The sequence below is a fragment of the Mastomys coucha genome, unplaced genomic scaffold, assembly GCF_008632895.1.
Source record: "Mastomys coucha isolate ucsf_1 unplaced genomic scaffold, UCSF_Mcou_1 pScaffold9, whole genome shotgun sequence".
Lineage (NCBI taxonomy): Eukaryota > Metazoa > Chordata > Mammalia > Rodentia > Muridae > Mastomys > Mastomys coucha.
In genome coordinates, this window is record NW_022196915.1 from 59,666,408 (window position 1) to 59,682,357 (window position 15,950).

At 38.6% G+C, this 15,950-nt stretch overlaps 2 protein-coding genes across 2 annotated transcripts in view; one reads left to right on the plus strand and one right to left on the minus strand.

Moving 5' to 3' along the window:
- Rb1 (RB transcriptional corepressor 1) overlaps nt 1-15,950 on the minus strand; it is a 141,419-nt gene that overhangs the window by 41,904 nt on the left and 83,565 nt on the right. The window lies entirely within an intron of this gene.
- On the plus strand, nt 537-2,465 carry Lpar6 (lysophosphatidic acid receptor 6). The gene has a single exon (XM_031362508.1). The coding sequence runs from the start codon at nt 1,200-1,202 to the stop codon at nt 2,232-2,234; it is 1,035 nt and encodes a 344-aa protein (XP_031218368.1). The 5' UTR covers nt 537-1,199; the 3' UTR covers nt 2,235-2,465.

Consider the following 15,950-nt stretch of genomic DNA (forward strand, 5'->3'; position numbering starts at 1 on the left):
AACAGGGTTTCTCTGTGTAGCCCTGGCTGTCCTAAAACTCACTGTAGACCAGGCTAGTCTCGAACACAGAAATCCACCTGCCTCTGCCTCCCAAGTGCTTATATACTCTTATATATACTCTTATATATACTCTTAAGGTTTTGCTTCCAGTCATTAAACAGTTCTTTAAAGTGTCCACTCATATCTCTAAGGATTTCAATTTATAAATATACACTCATCTGCATTTTATTTCTTTAAAGAAGGCAATATCCGAACTACAAGAGCAATAGGAGAGAATCCGTCTTATGCTGATATGTTCCTTTCTTTCTCTTAGTTATTACTAACTAAAGCAAAACAAACCACATTGGCAAAATTGTCAGAATCCCTGAAAGCATTTTGGCATAAAAAGAGTTAATGCCAAACCCAGCTGGACAGCCAGTGACCATTTATTTGCAAGCCTCCTAGGTACATTCCCAGCAGACACATTATCAGATTAAAGGAACTGCTAACAACTGGGTTGAAGCCTTCCTTTGTCCAAACCCAGCCTCTTCTTCCTGTGATGTCATATTACAAATCTGGGAAGCCTTTCTTGCTCACTTCAGAGACAGCCCTTCTCACAATACAGCTGGCAATCTCGGAGAGGCCTCCATTCAGCAAGAGCTAACATGCTTAGGAATTTATCTGGGATCCTTTAAACGACTACCTATCGCCATCTGGAATCAACGTAGAAATACGAAGTCGAAGAATAAAAAGAAGGAAGAAGTAACTGATTATGACGGCCGGCCAGCGAGTGTTTAAAGACTGAAGTAAGACTGGTAACTGAACGTAAAGACATTTTAATTCTGGAATATTCACCTGGACTGACGGCTGAAACACAAGTTTACGAGAGGACTGGTCGTGCTCAACTTGGAACCGTCTTTGTCCTTACGCTTGCAGCTTTCCGGGCTGGCTTCCTTGACTGCATTTTCTGTCAGTTAACTAAACTTCCGGACTCATGGATTTTCTAGACCAGAAAACCAGACTATTTTCCTGCATAATCTACTAGAAACGTTTAAGGAACACATTTCATGTTTCCTTTGGAGTCTCAGAGAAGAAAGTATAAGAACTGGAAAAGAAACAAATAATTTGCAAATAAACTGGCTGTTGCTGTGACCATATCTGAATACCAAAGGCGATCGATCTGCAGACAAAAGGACTCCTGTAAGCTGTACTGCCTGACCATGGTAAGCTCCAACAGCTCCCACTGCCCTTACGATGACTCCTTTAAGTACACTTTGTATGGGTGCATGTTCAGCATGGTGTTTGTGCTTGGGCTGATAGCCAACTGTGTTGCAATGTACATTTTCATCTGTGCCCTCAGAGTGAGGAACGAAACTACAACGTACATGGTTAACCTGGCAATGTCAGATTTACTTTTCGTCTTTACGTTGCCATTTCGGATTTTTTACTTTGCAACACGGAACTGGCCATTTGGAGATCTGCTCTGTAAGATTTCAGTAATGCTGTTTTACACCAATATGTATGGAAGCATTCTGTTCTTAACCTGTATCAGCGTAGATCGATTTCTGGCAATTGTCTACCCATTTAAGTCGAAGACTTTAAGAACTAAACGAAATGCAAAGATCGTTTGCGTTGCGGTGTGGTTCACGGTGATGGGAGGAAGTGCGCCTGCAGTTTTCTTTCCGTCAACCCACTCCCAGGGGAACAATACCTCAGAAGCCTGCTTTGAGAACTTTCCAGCAGCCACATGGAAAACCTATCTCTCCAGGATTGTGATTTTCATTGAAATAGTGGGGTTTTTTATCCCCCTCATTTTGAATGTAACTTGTTCTAGTATGGTGCTAAGAACTTTAAATAAACCTGTTACATTAAGTAGAAGCAAAATGAACAAAACTAAGGTTTTAAAAATGATTTTTGTCCACTTGGTCATCTTCTGTTTCTGTTTTGTGCCCTACAATGTTAACCTCATTTTGTACTCGCTCATGCGGACGCAGACCTTTGTTAACTGCTCTGTGGCTACGGCAGTGAGGACCATGTACCCCATCACTCTCTGCATTGCTGTCTCCAACTGTTGCTTTGACCCCATTGTTTACTACTTCACTTCAGACACAATTCAGAACTCAATAAAAATGAAAAACTGGTCGGTTAGAAGAAGTGACTCCAGGTTCTCTGAAGTTCAGGGCACCGAGAACTTTATCCAACACAACCTACAAACCTTAAAAAGTAAGATATTTGATAATGAATCTGCAATATAAGCTGCCTGACTAAGCCGCTGGGACTGCTCCGTGTTCAACTGTGAAAACTGTGCTCTTGGGACCTCTGTCCAGCTCCAACAGAAGATTAACATGTGGATGGTTACGTGTTTTTAAAGGAAGTTTCTGTCTGATGTGTTAAACATTAAAATATATTCTATTCTTGTATGCACTCCATTTTACTTTCTTGAACCACTTTAAGGTGTTCTTTCCTCATTAAAAAAACTCTATAAAGTTAAGGTCTAAAAGCAATTATGATTTAAATAATGTGATAGCTGTACTTTTAAAATTTTATATTTCACAAAATTATTTATTCAAAAATCTGTTAAGTGGTTTTATACTGAACCTAGATAATATTTAAGTAATACCTTACTAAGTATATTTTACTTCTATCTTATTTTAGATTAAAAGTACTTATGAAGAAAACCAATTTGAAATAGTCAAACATTTTTAGAATATTTCCTTCAAGAGACTACTGCAGTTTTCTGCATGACATTTTTATCTTTGTGGGCAATTCATTAAAAAAAAGGTGTCTAGCTATACAACATGTTTGGAAATTACTATTTTGATTTATATTCTAGCTACAACACCCAATTTCAAAATGATATATAGTATAAAAATTTAACATAAGGAAACTAATAAAATGCTATATCCTGCTAGGTAAATTATTTTAAAAAGTAAAATGTTGTCAGATATTTATTTTGAAAGTACCACAAAAAGTTTGTATTTTCAATAATGTTGCTCTAGAAATTACCAGGACAGTGAAGTGCATGAGTTTTTAGAATGTGATGCATAGCCAAGATTTTTTTTTTTTACTCCTTTTCCTCTCTCACTTTAGGTCAACTATGAAGTGACTGAAAATGTTATTTCAAGTGGAAAAAAAACTGTTAAAATGTTAAACGTACTAAGGACATAGTTCCTTACATAGACAGCAACAAACCTAGAAGAACAAATAACTAAGCACAATTACATTTTCATTATACAAAACAGACAAGGCATGGCTTTGAGACAGAAAAATAAAACTTCCATTTTCCAACATATCCTCTCCTAATTCAAGGTATGTTGCAAAGTTTTAATTTTAGAAAAATGATATACAGTTAAATTCTGAGTTAGCCTGTATGGTAAAATATGTTAATCTTTCAAGTTAGAACACAGTAAGAACATATATTTTGTAAGACATAATTTACTTTTTTGTTTTGTTTTGTTTTGAGACAGGGTTTCTCTGTGTAGCCCTGGCTGTCCTGGAACTCCCTCTGTAGACCATGCTTGCCTCAAACTCAGAAATCCGCCTGCCTCTGCCTCCCAAGTGCTGGGATTAAAGGCGTGCGCCACCACTGTCCAGCATAAACTTACTTTTTTCTGAGTTTGGGCTATAACGATTTTTGACAAATCATAGTCATTTTCTATCTTAGATAAGTCTCTTTATAATAAATAGTATACACATGGACATTTTCTTTAAACACCCATGGTTTTTATAGGTAAAACTAAAGGAAAATAAACCTTTAACAAAAAACAAACTAATGAAGAAAAAAGCATATCCTAAGAGAAGTATATATATGTTATATATATATAAATATATATGTACTGTGAACATATATATATATATACACACGCATGCACACACACTGTAAAGTTTCCTTCAGTTGCTCCATAGGTTCCTGTACTTGATAATCACCCCAAAAGAAAGCAATGCATTTAGCCGTCCTGGATAGACCTGTGGAGTTGAAAAGGAGCTAGCAGTCTACTCATCAAGAGGAATGGAGTTCCACATTTCTCCGAACTTTCCATGCTCAGGGGTCATGAGAAAACCATGAGAGGGATCTCAAAGCATGTGTCTTACTTTAAAATACTAGAAAGACAGTCATCAAATAACTGTTATACTGGACTCAGTGGAAAAGTTCTTATTGCTCTTGTCTGAACAACATACTCGAGTCCAAAGTTTTGTAAAATTCTTTTATTTTTTGTGTTTTCAAGGCAGGGTTTCTTTGTGTAGTCTTTGCTGCCCTAGAACCTGCTCTGTAGATCAGGCTGTCCTTGGACATGTCTCTGCCTCCTAAGTGCTAGGATTAAAGGTGTGCCACCACTGGGCAATCTTTTATACGATTCTTAACAAAGTGTCACAACACATTAAAAAGTTGTAATTTTCTCATCTGTATCAAATACTAAGGGCAGGTGACACAGCCTGGAGTACAGCACTTAGCTATATGTGAAGACCCTGGGTTTAATACCCAACACTACCTAGAAAGAAACTGAAAATGCTATGTAAACCTTACCTATCTGGACAAAAAACCATCACAACAAAATTTGTGTTATTTTCCTTTGTGTGTGATGAAATGTGAGGTATACTATACATTTTAGGGTTTCTATTTCCCCTTCACTCACAAACATACATGAAAACACTAAAACTCTAACTTTTTATTACTTTAAAATGACAGTATCAATCATGCTGTTTCTGTCCTCCCCAGACAGTTTTCAACATCTTCATAAAGGGACAGATGACAGAAGCCATATTCTTACAAGAACAGGATGGTCAGTATTGCCATGGAAGACAGCTCTATGGCATCCTAACAACTGGCTCCAAACCTAATATATATGTTGTTCATTGTCTTTCCACAGAAAAATAAAGAAAATCAAGATACTATCAAGGTTCTGAGCAAGGCTTAATATTTACATTCAAAATAGTAACAATAAATTTGAAGTATAAATCCTAATTATAAGTATTGATCATTAAAGAAATTGCCCACTTAGCTGGGAAACAGAAAATGAAGCAGAGTTCATATTTCCAATGCAGAAAGACTAATTTGTGGATGAAACAGCTACAGAAAATGCCTTTGGTTGTATGCAGTGGAACCCCAATGAACTTTATCTTTTGACATTTATTAAATTATTAACTCCTAGAAGAATCTTTGTTACTTTCTCCACAACCAAATTTCCTTAACACTTACAGGCCATCCAACTCCAGATAGAAGGAAGACAAGACTCACTATTTTTCACTATAAATTATTTTTTTCTTTTTTCTTTTTTTGAGACAGGGTTTCTCTGTGTAGCCCTGGCTATCCTGGAACTCACTCTGTAGACCAGGCTGGCCTTGAACTCAGGAATCCACCTGCCTCTGCCTCCCAAGTGCTGGGATTAAAGGTGTGTGCCACCACCGCCCAGCTATAAATTATTTTTTAATGGAGACCATGTTATAAAAAGTGCTTACATAAGGATAACATTTCAAAAGTAACCCTAAAATAACCTTTTTTTAAAAAGTTCTTTTGAATTAGCCTGAAAACTGAATTACCCATTGGCAACATAACTTCTGAAATGTTCAAAATTCAAAAGGAATGCCGGGCTGTGGTGGCATATGCCTTTAATCCCAGCACTTGGGAGGCCGAGACAGGCAGATTTCTGAGTTCGAGGCCAGCCTGGACTAGAGTGAGTTCCAGGACAGCTAGGGCTACACAGAGAAACCCTGTCTCAAAAAACCAAATATATATATATATATATATATATATATATATATATATATTATATGCATATATAATATATGCATATATATGCATATACTTTTCTTTCTTTTTTCTTTTCTTTTCTTTCTTTTTTTTTGAAGTGTCTTTTTTAATTGAAAAGCTAAAAATTGTTGAGTTACAGTCCCTCCTCCCAAACTACAAACTGGGTGTGTATACAAGATGTGAAGGTTGGCTGGTCAGGCATGTATAGATGGTCCCTGATTACAGTATGCTCACTTATTTCTCAATAATGGCATGAAAGTAGTACACATTACATGGAAACTGTACTTGAAACTGAATTTTTATCTTTTCCCAGTTAGTAATATGTGCCATGATATCTCTTTAGTCAGTACAAGACAGCAACAGACTCACAAGCTTCCTGCAGCCACTCCATGACAGGCCAAACAAGTTACCCTGTTGATGGCATCAAAGGCATTTTTGACTTATGATATTCACAGCTTGGAATGGGTTTATGAGGACAATTCCCACAGTTAACTAGAACTACTTATATGTGTACAGATTATGCACTGTACAATACTAGGCTTCAGCCCAACTCTGCATACTTCGGATTTCCCAGCAGGGGGCAGATACACTTGCAAGCTCCTGACAGAGCGGCATGGCTCCTGAGACAAGAGTCCAAGGGCTGTTTCCAGACCACTGCCACTACCATCTACAAACATGGTAAAATCACAAATTCTTCAACTCTCAAGATGTAATATTTGTAGTATTTTGAAATTTAGAAACTTTTTTGTAATATCAGCATCAAATATTCACTGTGGACAAGACTGTACACTGCTCAGGGGACAGGCATGAACCCGATAAGCAGGACAAGCATTTAATTTAAATAAAACTGGCTGCTCAGTTCACACTAAGATTATACCACCGAGCTAACATCACTCATGAAATTTCTGCTGGTAGATAAATGACTGTTTTCAAAATTGGGCTATATTTTATGTGTTGGTTTTTAGGACTTCTTCAGAGTAAAGAGACTAGAACACATAATTCAATGAAATTTTAGCTACTAAAGAGAAAAACAAAAAAAAAAAAAAAAAAAAAAAAAAAAAAAAAAAAAAAAAATGTGTTGGTTTAAAAGAAGAAGGAAGAGGAGAAGGAGGAGAGGAAAAAGAAGGAGGAGGAAGAGGAGCAGGAGGAGGAGGAGGAGGAAGAGGAGGAAGAAGTTGCAAAGGCCAGAGAGAACATATTTGCATGTCAAAGCAACAAATCTTCAGCAGTCTCCACAAACACTGAAACAGTCACCTTCCATTTGAATTTAACTGTGGAAAAGTTTGCTTCAGATGAATCTGTTAAATGTCTGAAGTCAGATGAACCTGGTGGTGTCTGCTCACATGCACACAATGCTACAAATATGCAATCTGGAAAAATAATGTAAAAGCTATTTTCAGGAACAAATGAATCCAGTGACTCCTACTCTTAATCCTTTCTCTGCTGTTCTCATTTCAATGTTCACAGAAAAAAACAAACAAACAAAATGAAAACAATGAATTTAAAAACTAGTATTTCTTAATATGAAAAGAAAAAAAAAATCCCAGGAAATTTACTCTAAGATATGCTATGAGCATAATGATAAAAATGACAAAGCATTTTAATTCCAATAATAAAAGTGACTTAAAAACAATTATCTAAGCTGGGCAGTGGTGGCACACGCCTTTAATCCCAGCACTTTGGAGGCAGAGACAGGCAGATTTCTGAATTCAAGACCAGCTTGGTCTACCCAGGACAGCCAGGGCTAAACAGAGAAACCCTGTCTTGGAAAAAAACAAAAACAAAAACAAAAAACAAAAACAAAACAAAAACAAAAAACAAAAACAAACAAACAAATTCCCCAATTATCTATTAGACGTTTTTAAAGAAATCATAGAAGAGCATAATAAAATCTTAACGAGAAAGTCTGTTATATATAATCCTCTCTAATTTTTTTCCTTTTCTGAAAGAAAGGAACCTGAGGTGCTGGGCATGTTAAGCTGTCTTCTACCTTGCACTACACATCCAGCCCTTGAGTTCTATAGAGCAGAGGTTGGTCTTGAATTCAATATCCTTCTGTCTTTGCCTTCCAAACGCTTAGGTTACAGATGTACATGACTGTGTCTAGCTTCTTTGTTGTATTTTAATGAATGGCAATACACGAACAAATAACGAAAAAGCCACCTAACATTTAGCAATAATAATTCTTAAAAACCCAGAAGAGTAAGAAATAAAACTTCTGTTCTACATTTCATTTCCATTGCTTGTTTTATTGTGTGGGGGAGTAGGGAGAGCATGCATACATCAGCGTATACTTATAGAAGTCAGAAGTAGTGGGGACTGAACTCAAGCTGTCAGGCTTGGAGCTTAGTGTCTTTACCCATTGACCTAGGTCTCTGACCCACATGCTTTTTAAATCTATCTATTACAGCAACACAGGAAAAGACCAAAAATCAAAAGCAAACTAACAACTTTTGGTATTTTTGGTGATTTTGAGCAAAATTATAAATTATTAAAAACCTTTAAGTAAATTTAAAAAGCACACATGAGAGGGCTATAAACGCATATGCTGAAGTGACCGTATAGTGCTGGCACAGACTAGGGCATAAACACCAGGGCATAAACGCTTGTTTAAGAAAGAGAAAAGCTGTGCTGTTTTACAAAGTGCACTAAGTAAGAACAACTGCCTTATTTTATTGCTGTTCACTCAGAGTTACCTTACTCTGCTAGAGAAATCTAGAAAAATCCAGATGCTACCCAGTTGAGATGAATATTTCATAAGATATTTCTCTTTTTCTGGCACATCTAGTTATCCTCACTATACTAGTCAGGAAATCACAAGCTGAAACTGAAGATTTCAGGACTGTGTTCTCTTCCATCAATGATTCATGTTCATCTTCTAAATTAGAGCTGGTGTACTTCCATTCCACAGGTAAAGGACAGAAGGCACTTCTTAGCCATTCTACAGCTGCTGTCTCTTGTCCTGTCTGTACTTGAACAGTGAACTAGCACTGCCATGAGGTAATTACTAACATGAACCATAAGCAAAGTAATATAATAAATTCCAACTGCCATTTAGCAGCCAAGAGTGGCCACATCTAACAAAGTGGGACTCAAAGACCTTCTTCCCCCTGAATATTTACTACTTGAAGAAAGTCACAGGGTGGAGGAGGCAAAGAGAAGGGAAAAGGTCTCAAAATGAGTGAGCCAGGATGAGCAACCCCAGACTACTATGTCCTTAGTTCTCTGGTCTTAAGAAATCATTGTATAGGTGAGGAAAGAGAGCAAAGCAAGGGAAATCACAATTAAGTGTGATGTTTCTCAATACCCTTTGCATAAATGATTATTATCCCTCTTAACAGCTCTTCAAGCTTGGTATGTCTCCACTATTAGGGCAGAAAATTCAATATAGTGAGTCATAATTTACTTAGAAATACGCAAAGGCAAGGTATTTGACAAAGTCGAATCTCAGGTTCCTTTAGGTATAAACTAGCGGCTGCAGTTTTCACTCTTCAAGGCTTCCGTGAAGAGTAAATGAGACCCAGCAACCCGTAGCCCAGGAGCCTGTGCCGGGAACGGCGCAGCAACAGACGAAGCGGCAAACCTACTACTTCCACCCAAATCACAACCGCCATCTAACGAGTCACATGGAAAAGGCAGCACCCAAGTATGGGGATGGACTGCAACCAGAGTCTCAGGTGTGTTTCCTGATTACTCTGTGCCTAAAAACCTGGGCAGTTCTATTTCAATACAGCTGTAAGAAGTACACAGCTTTACATAATAAGAACCCTTTTACAATGCCTGCACACATTCCCTCTTATTATTTCTACATCAAACATGTCATGTAGAAGTGGGAGTCATTTTGATGCTGGCCTGTATGATTCTAAAGGAATGAGCACTGCTTCCCTAACCAAGTTCCTACACATTATTAAAATTATTCTTAAAACGACGATTGATTCATCAGTTGACTGATGTTTAGTGTTTTGGGGTTTTTGTTGTTGTTGTTGTTGTTTTCTTTTATTCTTTCTTTCTTTTTTTTTTTTTTCGAGACAGGGTTTCTCTGTGTATCCCTGGCTCTCCTGGAACTCACTCTGTAGACCAGGCTGGCCTTGAACTCAGAAATCCGCTTGCCTCTGCCTCCCAAGTGCTGGGATTAAAGGCGTGTGCCACCACCGCCCGGCCGCATATCTATATATTTTAATTCTCCCTAGCATTCTCTTTAATTTTTAGTAGGTGTACTGTACTTTGTCACACCATGTGTCTAAACATTATCACGGTAATAAAAATACTGTGAATGACTTAACAGAAATAACCTGGTAGAGCACTTTACTAGAAATCATCATGAAATTTGGAAGCAAACCAATTTGGTTTCAAATGCCAACTGGGTGACCTGGGTGTTATAATCTTGAACCAGTTCCCACATTTAGAGAATGGTAAGACTTACCATCAACTCAGGATTATTATGACAGTTACATTAGGCAGACATTGTTGATGGACTACGTTAAGGCCTAGGTAATTGTTGCCTGTCTAGTCAGCTATTCTTTTTTTTTTAGATTTATTTATTATTATTATAAATGAATACTCTGTAGCTGTCTTCAGATACACCAGAAGAGGGATTCAGATTTCATTATGGGTGGTTGTGAGCTACCATGTGGTTGCTGGGATTTAAACTCACTCATTTAAACTGGGATTGCTTCGGAAGAGCAATCAGTGCTCTTACCCACTGAGCCATATCACCAGCCCCTAGTCAGCCATTTTGTACTGTATGTTACAAGGTTACTTCCTCATGTGCTATTACTAGGAAACTTTCTCATGCCAGAGTTGATTGTATACTCTGTTATGCTCTGTGCTATGGTGTTCTTAGAAACTAATCACAACAGAAGTCAATTAGAACTGCTTTGTATAGTTAGTCACAATAACCTTGGATCTGAACCAACTACCCAGCAGTACTTCCTGCATTTGTGTGTGGACCTTAATGGTTTCTTGCCTTTATAAGCTGCCCCTGGGATGGACCACTACATAAGAGACACCTGAACCAATGTAAGAAGCCATTTGAATTAAAACTTCCATTTTGAGTAGGGGGTTGAATAAGTTTAAGTTCCCAAGACTTCCTTGAGAATTGACATCCTACTTGACAGAAAGAGACATGTACATCCTGGTTGGCAAGTTAAGGTATGAATGTTAGGCAAGGCCAGTCCCCCACCACAGTTCAGTACCCCAGCCAATGAGAACAGGATAATTTACAACAAAGACATGTTTCTAAGGAAATTCCCTATCCCTAAATCCTGATTAGTAGAAATAACTTGACACAGACACTTGTGGATTTCAGGCTTTCAAGCTCTGTAGGACTCTGCCTCGTCACTGCAGTTCAGCTCCCTGGTCTAGACTTCGTCCCTGGTCGATCAATCTTGGGGTGTGCATGCAATAAACCAGCCCTGTTTGACTGAGATGTGTGTCTGAGTGGTTTGTGCGGCAACTCCCAGGCCCCACCAGACAGAACACTGAAGCGATTAATAAACATCTGATTCTCCTATCTATATTCAATGTCTCTTTCTTCATTTGAAAACTAGAATTGTGAGTACGTCTTTTTCTTCGTCTTTAAACAACCAATAGAGGATTTACCTAAAAGCCCTTTAAGAATCTAAGCTCATCTAAAATTAGTCATCAAGTATTTTGCTACTCTATGGAGTGGAGAAGGACTCATGAGTCCCTAAGTAAGCTAGTGACAGCTGACAGCTTCTGGGGAAAAAGGAGTCAGTTATCTGAGGGATTCAGCCTCTGGTGGGTTGTTCATGGTCCAGTGGATGGCTCTATGCCCAGGAGTATATGGCACCATAAAATAGACTCAATCGGTTATCTTAGAGAGTCAGGGTAAGTAGGAAGATAATTTTGGAAAGAGCATAGAGGTAGAGAGTAGACCTGGGAGAAGTGGGGTGGGAATGGAGGTAAAACATGATAAAAATACATTGTAAAAAAGTCTCAATTAATAACAAGTATGTTTTAAAAAGTTTTTTTTTGTTTTTTGTTTTTGTTGTTCTTGTTGTTGTTGGTGGTGGTTTTTTGAGACAGGGTTTCTCTGTATAGCCCTAGCTGTCCTGGAACTCACTCTGTAGACCAGGCTGGCCTCGAACTCAGAAATCTGCCTGCCTCTGCCTCCCAAGTGCTGGGATTAAAGTCATGCAACACTACTGCCTGGGGTTTTAAAAAGGTTTACACAGAAAGAGAAGGAAGAAAGGAAAAAAGGAAGTAAGGAAAGAAGGAAGGAAGAAGGAAGGGAGGGAGGGAAGGAGGGAGGGAGGGAAGAAGGAAGGAAGGAAGGAAGGGAGGGAGGGAGGAAAGAAGGAAGGAAGGGAGGGAGGGAGGGAGGGAGGAAAGAAGGAAGGAAGGAAGGAAGGGAGGGAGGGAGGGAGGGAGGGAGGAAAGAAGGAAGAGTGAGCCAGGCAGTGGTGGTGGTGGCTTTAATCCCAGCACTTGGGAGGCAGAGACAGGCAGATCTGAGTTTGAGGCCAGTCTGGTGTACAGATTGAATTCCAGGACAGCCAGGATTACAAAGAGAAACCCTGTCTCAAAAAAACAAAGAGTGACCTAAGAATGAACAGCAGGAAGAGTATGTTGGGAATGGAAGTAAGATATGATAAAAATACATTGTAAAAAAAAAAAGCCACAATAAAAAGTATATTTTAAAAAGATTGCCCCACCCAGATCTCCTTGAGAAAAATATGCATTTTCAAAGATCCCTAGATGATTTCTGTGTACATTAAAGTGAAATGCACTACTGAGAAATCAGCTCTTACCATGGAAGAATATGCTATCACACAGTTATGCTCAGAGCCTTAGGGAATGAAGGGCATGCACACTAGTGATTTAATTAGTGGCTCAGAAGAGCAATCTAAAGGCAACTTCTTTTTACATCTTCTTTCTTTTTTTTTTTTAAAGGGAAGGGGGTCTCACTATATAGCTTTGTCTGTCCTAGAATTCACTATGTAGACAAGGGTGGCCTTGAACTCAAAAAGATCCTACTGCCCCTGCCTCCCTAGATATGCATCTCTATACCTGGCTCTAAAGGCACCTTCTTAGAGGTTGGTAATATAACTAACTGTCTTGGCAAGAGAGCTATTCTAAAGATAGACACTCATGCCTTTCTCTGACTATCAAACTAAGGAAACAATGAATCCCAAATTAACATTTTCTTAGGAATTCCATGCTAAAGGAAGGGAAAGGCTGAATCCTTAGTGACAGCAAGAGGAGGAACTATATTTTTATAGTTCTGACAACCACAGAATACAGCCAAGTTGATGAGTGAGACCACACCTTGGAAAAGCCCTCCGAGTTACACATGCCTCTTGGACCTCATTTCAGGACTCCACCGATGGATTTGACTTGCATTTGTTCCTCTTTCCAATATGCCACAGAGAATAATTTATTTTTCTCTGCATTTTACTATTATTTATTTCTTGTTTATTGGAGACAGATAGTTTGTCTGAGCTTCCAGAGCTCAGGTTTTGACTCCCAAAATTCAAGCAACAGTAAGATAACAAAACACTGAGAAATAAGCACCTACTTGTGAGAAAAGAGGACAAAGACGGGTTTAAAAAAAGTGTAACATTTGGGGCTGGAGAGATGGCTCAATGGTTAGAGCACTGGATGTTCTTGGAGAAAATCCTGTTCAGTTCCTAGCACCTATGAACCATAACTCCAGTGCCAGAGGATTTGATGTTTTCTTTTTACCTCTACAGGCACCAGGCACACAAGTAGGGTGTGTGTGTGTGTGTGTGTGTGTGTGTGTGTGTGTGTGTGTGTGTGTGTGTGTGTGTGTATGCAAAATACTCATACAGATAAAATAAAATAAATAAATCTAAAAAAATGAAAAACAAAAGACTGTCACAATCTTTAGTGACTGAGTGCTCCAGTGCACTAACATAATAATGTCTGCAATGGTGTCTTCAGATTGAAGGCAAAAGTCCTGAAGTAGGCTTTGTGAGAGAAGGAAGGAAGGGCGCCTGAGTTCAAGCGTCTTCCCACCCCACTAGCACACAAAGTTAGCTGCTGTCTTCCCTGCTATAAAATGCCTCCTTTACCCACAGGCTCACTTCTCATCTTCATCAGGAGTACTCTGGACAGGGGCTGCTTTGTGCATTTGCCTGTTAAGACAGGGTCTCCCTCTGTAGCCTAGGCATGCCTAGAACTCATAAGACAAACTATTGCTGCAGTTCTGAATGCTGGGTGTAAGGCAACTGTTAGGGCCACCTTCACATCCTCGATCACTGAACATTCCCAAGTCTGTTGTAAGCCTTCTCTCATCCATGTGTGTTTACTAGTTTGACTCTTGTTGGTCTGTTGTTTTCCTTTCTTTCCTTTTCTTTTCTTTTTTCTTTCTTTTTTTTTTTTTTTTGCCATAGCACAGCACAGCAGTATAATTCACTTCTCTACTACATCACAAGCTCCTTTGAGGCTCGGGGTTATTTCTCATGTTTTGTTTCTTTCACTTGGGCAATTACATTCTTGCAAAATGGCTGATATACAGAAAGAAGGAGAATGGAAGTAAAGAAGAACAGGAAAATAAGACCCCTGTATTGTCTTTTTTTTTTTTTTAAGAAAAAAGACTTTCCTTTAATCATTAAGAAACTATAAAGTAATTCAAATGAATATGGATTCATATTCAATAGTGACAAATAATTCTGAACCTTTAAATAATTTTCTAAAAAAAATATATTTGTAGTAGACAGATTTGAATCTCTGGACTTTTCTCAAGTGGTAAAACATGTTCTTGGCCTACAACTCTAGGGAAATGCCAGCACCACCAACCATCAAATAAAACAGACAATGAAAACAATTACATAGCAACTTACAAAGGAAGAAAAAAAGACATTGGCATGTAGACAGAAGAACTAGGACTTAAAACTGAAGTCCTCTGATCCCATGTCTTACATCAGACACCTCAGTGGATAAATGTGGTCTCCCTCAGACACAAAAGAACTCTGGGGCTCCATTAAGCAGTCTAGAAAGAAAGGCTGTGACATGAGAGCCAGGCTATTCTAGCCACTGCAAAATGGCTGTTTTTCTGTAAAGGAAAAGATGTTCCTGCAGGTTCTTGAATAGGAACAAGGTTTGAAGAAACTTAAAAAGACAGACTAGCATTAAAGTATGAGGTGGAAGGCAGTATAGAAGACACTGTTTTAGAAAGGGCACTATGATACAACAACCACCAGCACCACCCAGGTATTTAAAATAATTAAACATGTAAGAGACATAGTAAAGTGTTTTCCTAGAAATCACAGCACTATACTTCAAACTCCAGTGAAGGAAAAACTGTTTGGAAAAAAAACTAATGGAAAATTTAGAAGTAATTTTGATACAAAATGATATGCAGACAGTGAAGTCCCAGAAGGCCTCATACCAAGCACCCAGGGAAAAGGCCAAGGTAGCAATGACCACCTACCCAACTCAAGGCCAGCTAAAACTACCCTCTGTGGGAAGGCACAGAGGACTGCAGGTGTCTGAGCACATCCTGGACTCCTCTTAACATTAGCCCCACCCCTGGGGGAAATGAGAGGTGCTGATCAGATTGCTGGCATATGAAGCTGTATGTAGAATGCACTGTAAGAAAGAATGCATGGAAAAGCTCATGCTATGAAATGAGCTAATGCCTACCCCAAGGTCACACAAAGGCCCAGACTTCATACATCCCAGCATCACTGATTTGCTATACCTTTTCTTTGCTCCAGCTTGCTTTCAAGCCCTGGCCTCCAGCCCTTAGAGATAGCACTGTTTCTTAGTAAACACTCTTTCTGTTGCAACTATCACTTGTACTCACTTCTTTTTGTCAGAGACACACAACCTAGAAAACCCCTGAACCCTATTTCAGCCAGTATCGACAATGTATTCCGAACAAAATAAAATATTTTTCATTTTGACTGTGAAGTCAAGTCTCTCAAGTTATCCAGTACCATAGTAGTTAATTGTGGAAAATGAAGGTATGATATTAAAGAGAAAATGGATCATGGTAAGATATGTTTTCAGAAAGAATTAGTTTTAAGAATAAAGAAAGTAACATGGTAGATTTTCACTCCAGTCACTGGGTTCTTGTATAACTGTCAAAATGGCCTGAAGTGTTTCACTGTCCTAACCTATAGTTTTAAAAGTTACTAAGTCAAGCTGGGTTGTGGCAGCGCACGCCATTAATCCCAGCACTTGGGAGGCAGAGGCAGGCGGATTTCTGAGTTCGAGGACAGCCTGGTCTACA

Excerpts from the sequence above, each read along its gene's own strand:
- Lpar6 (XM_031362508.1), top strand. The coding sequence starts at position 1,200 with ATGGTAAGCTCCAACAGCTCCCACTGCCCTTACGATGACTCCTTTAAG.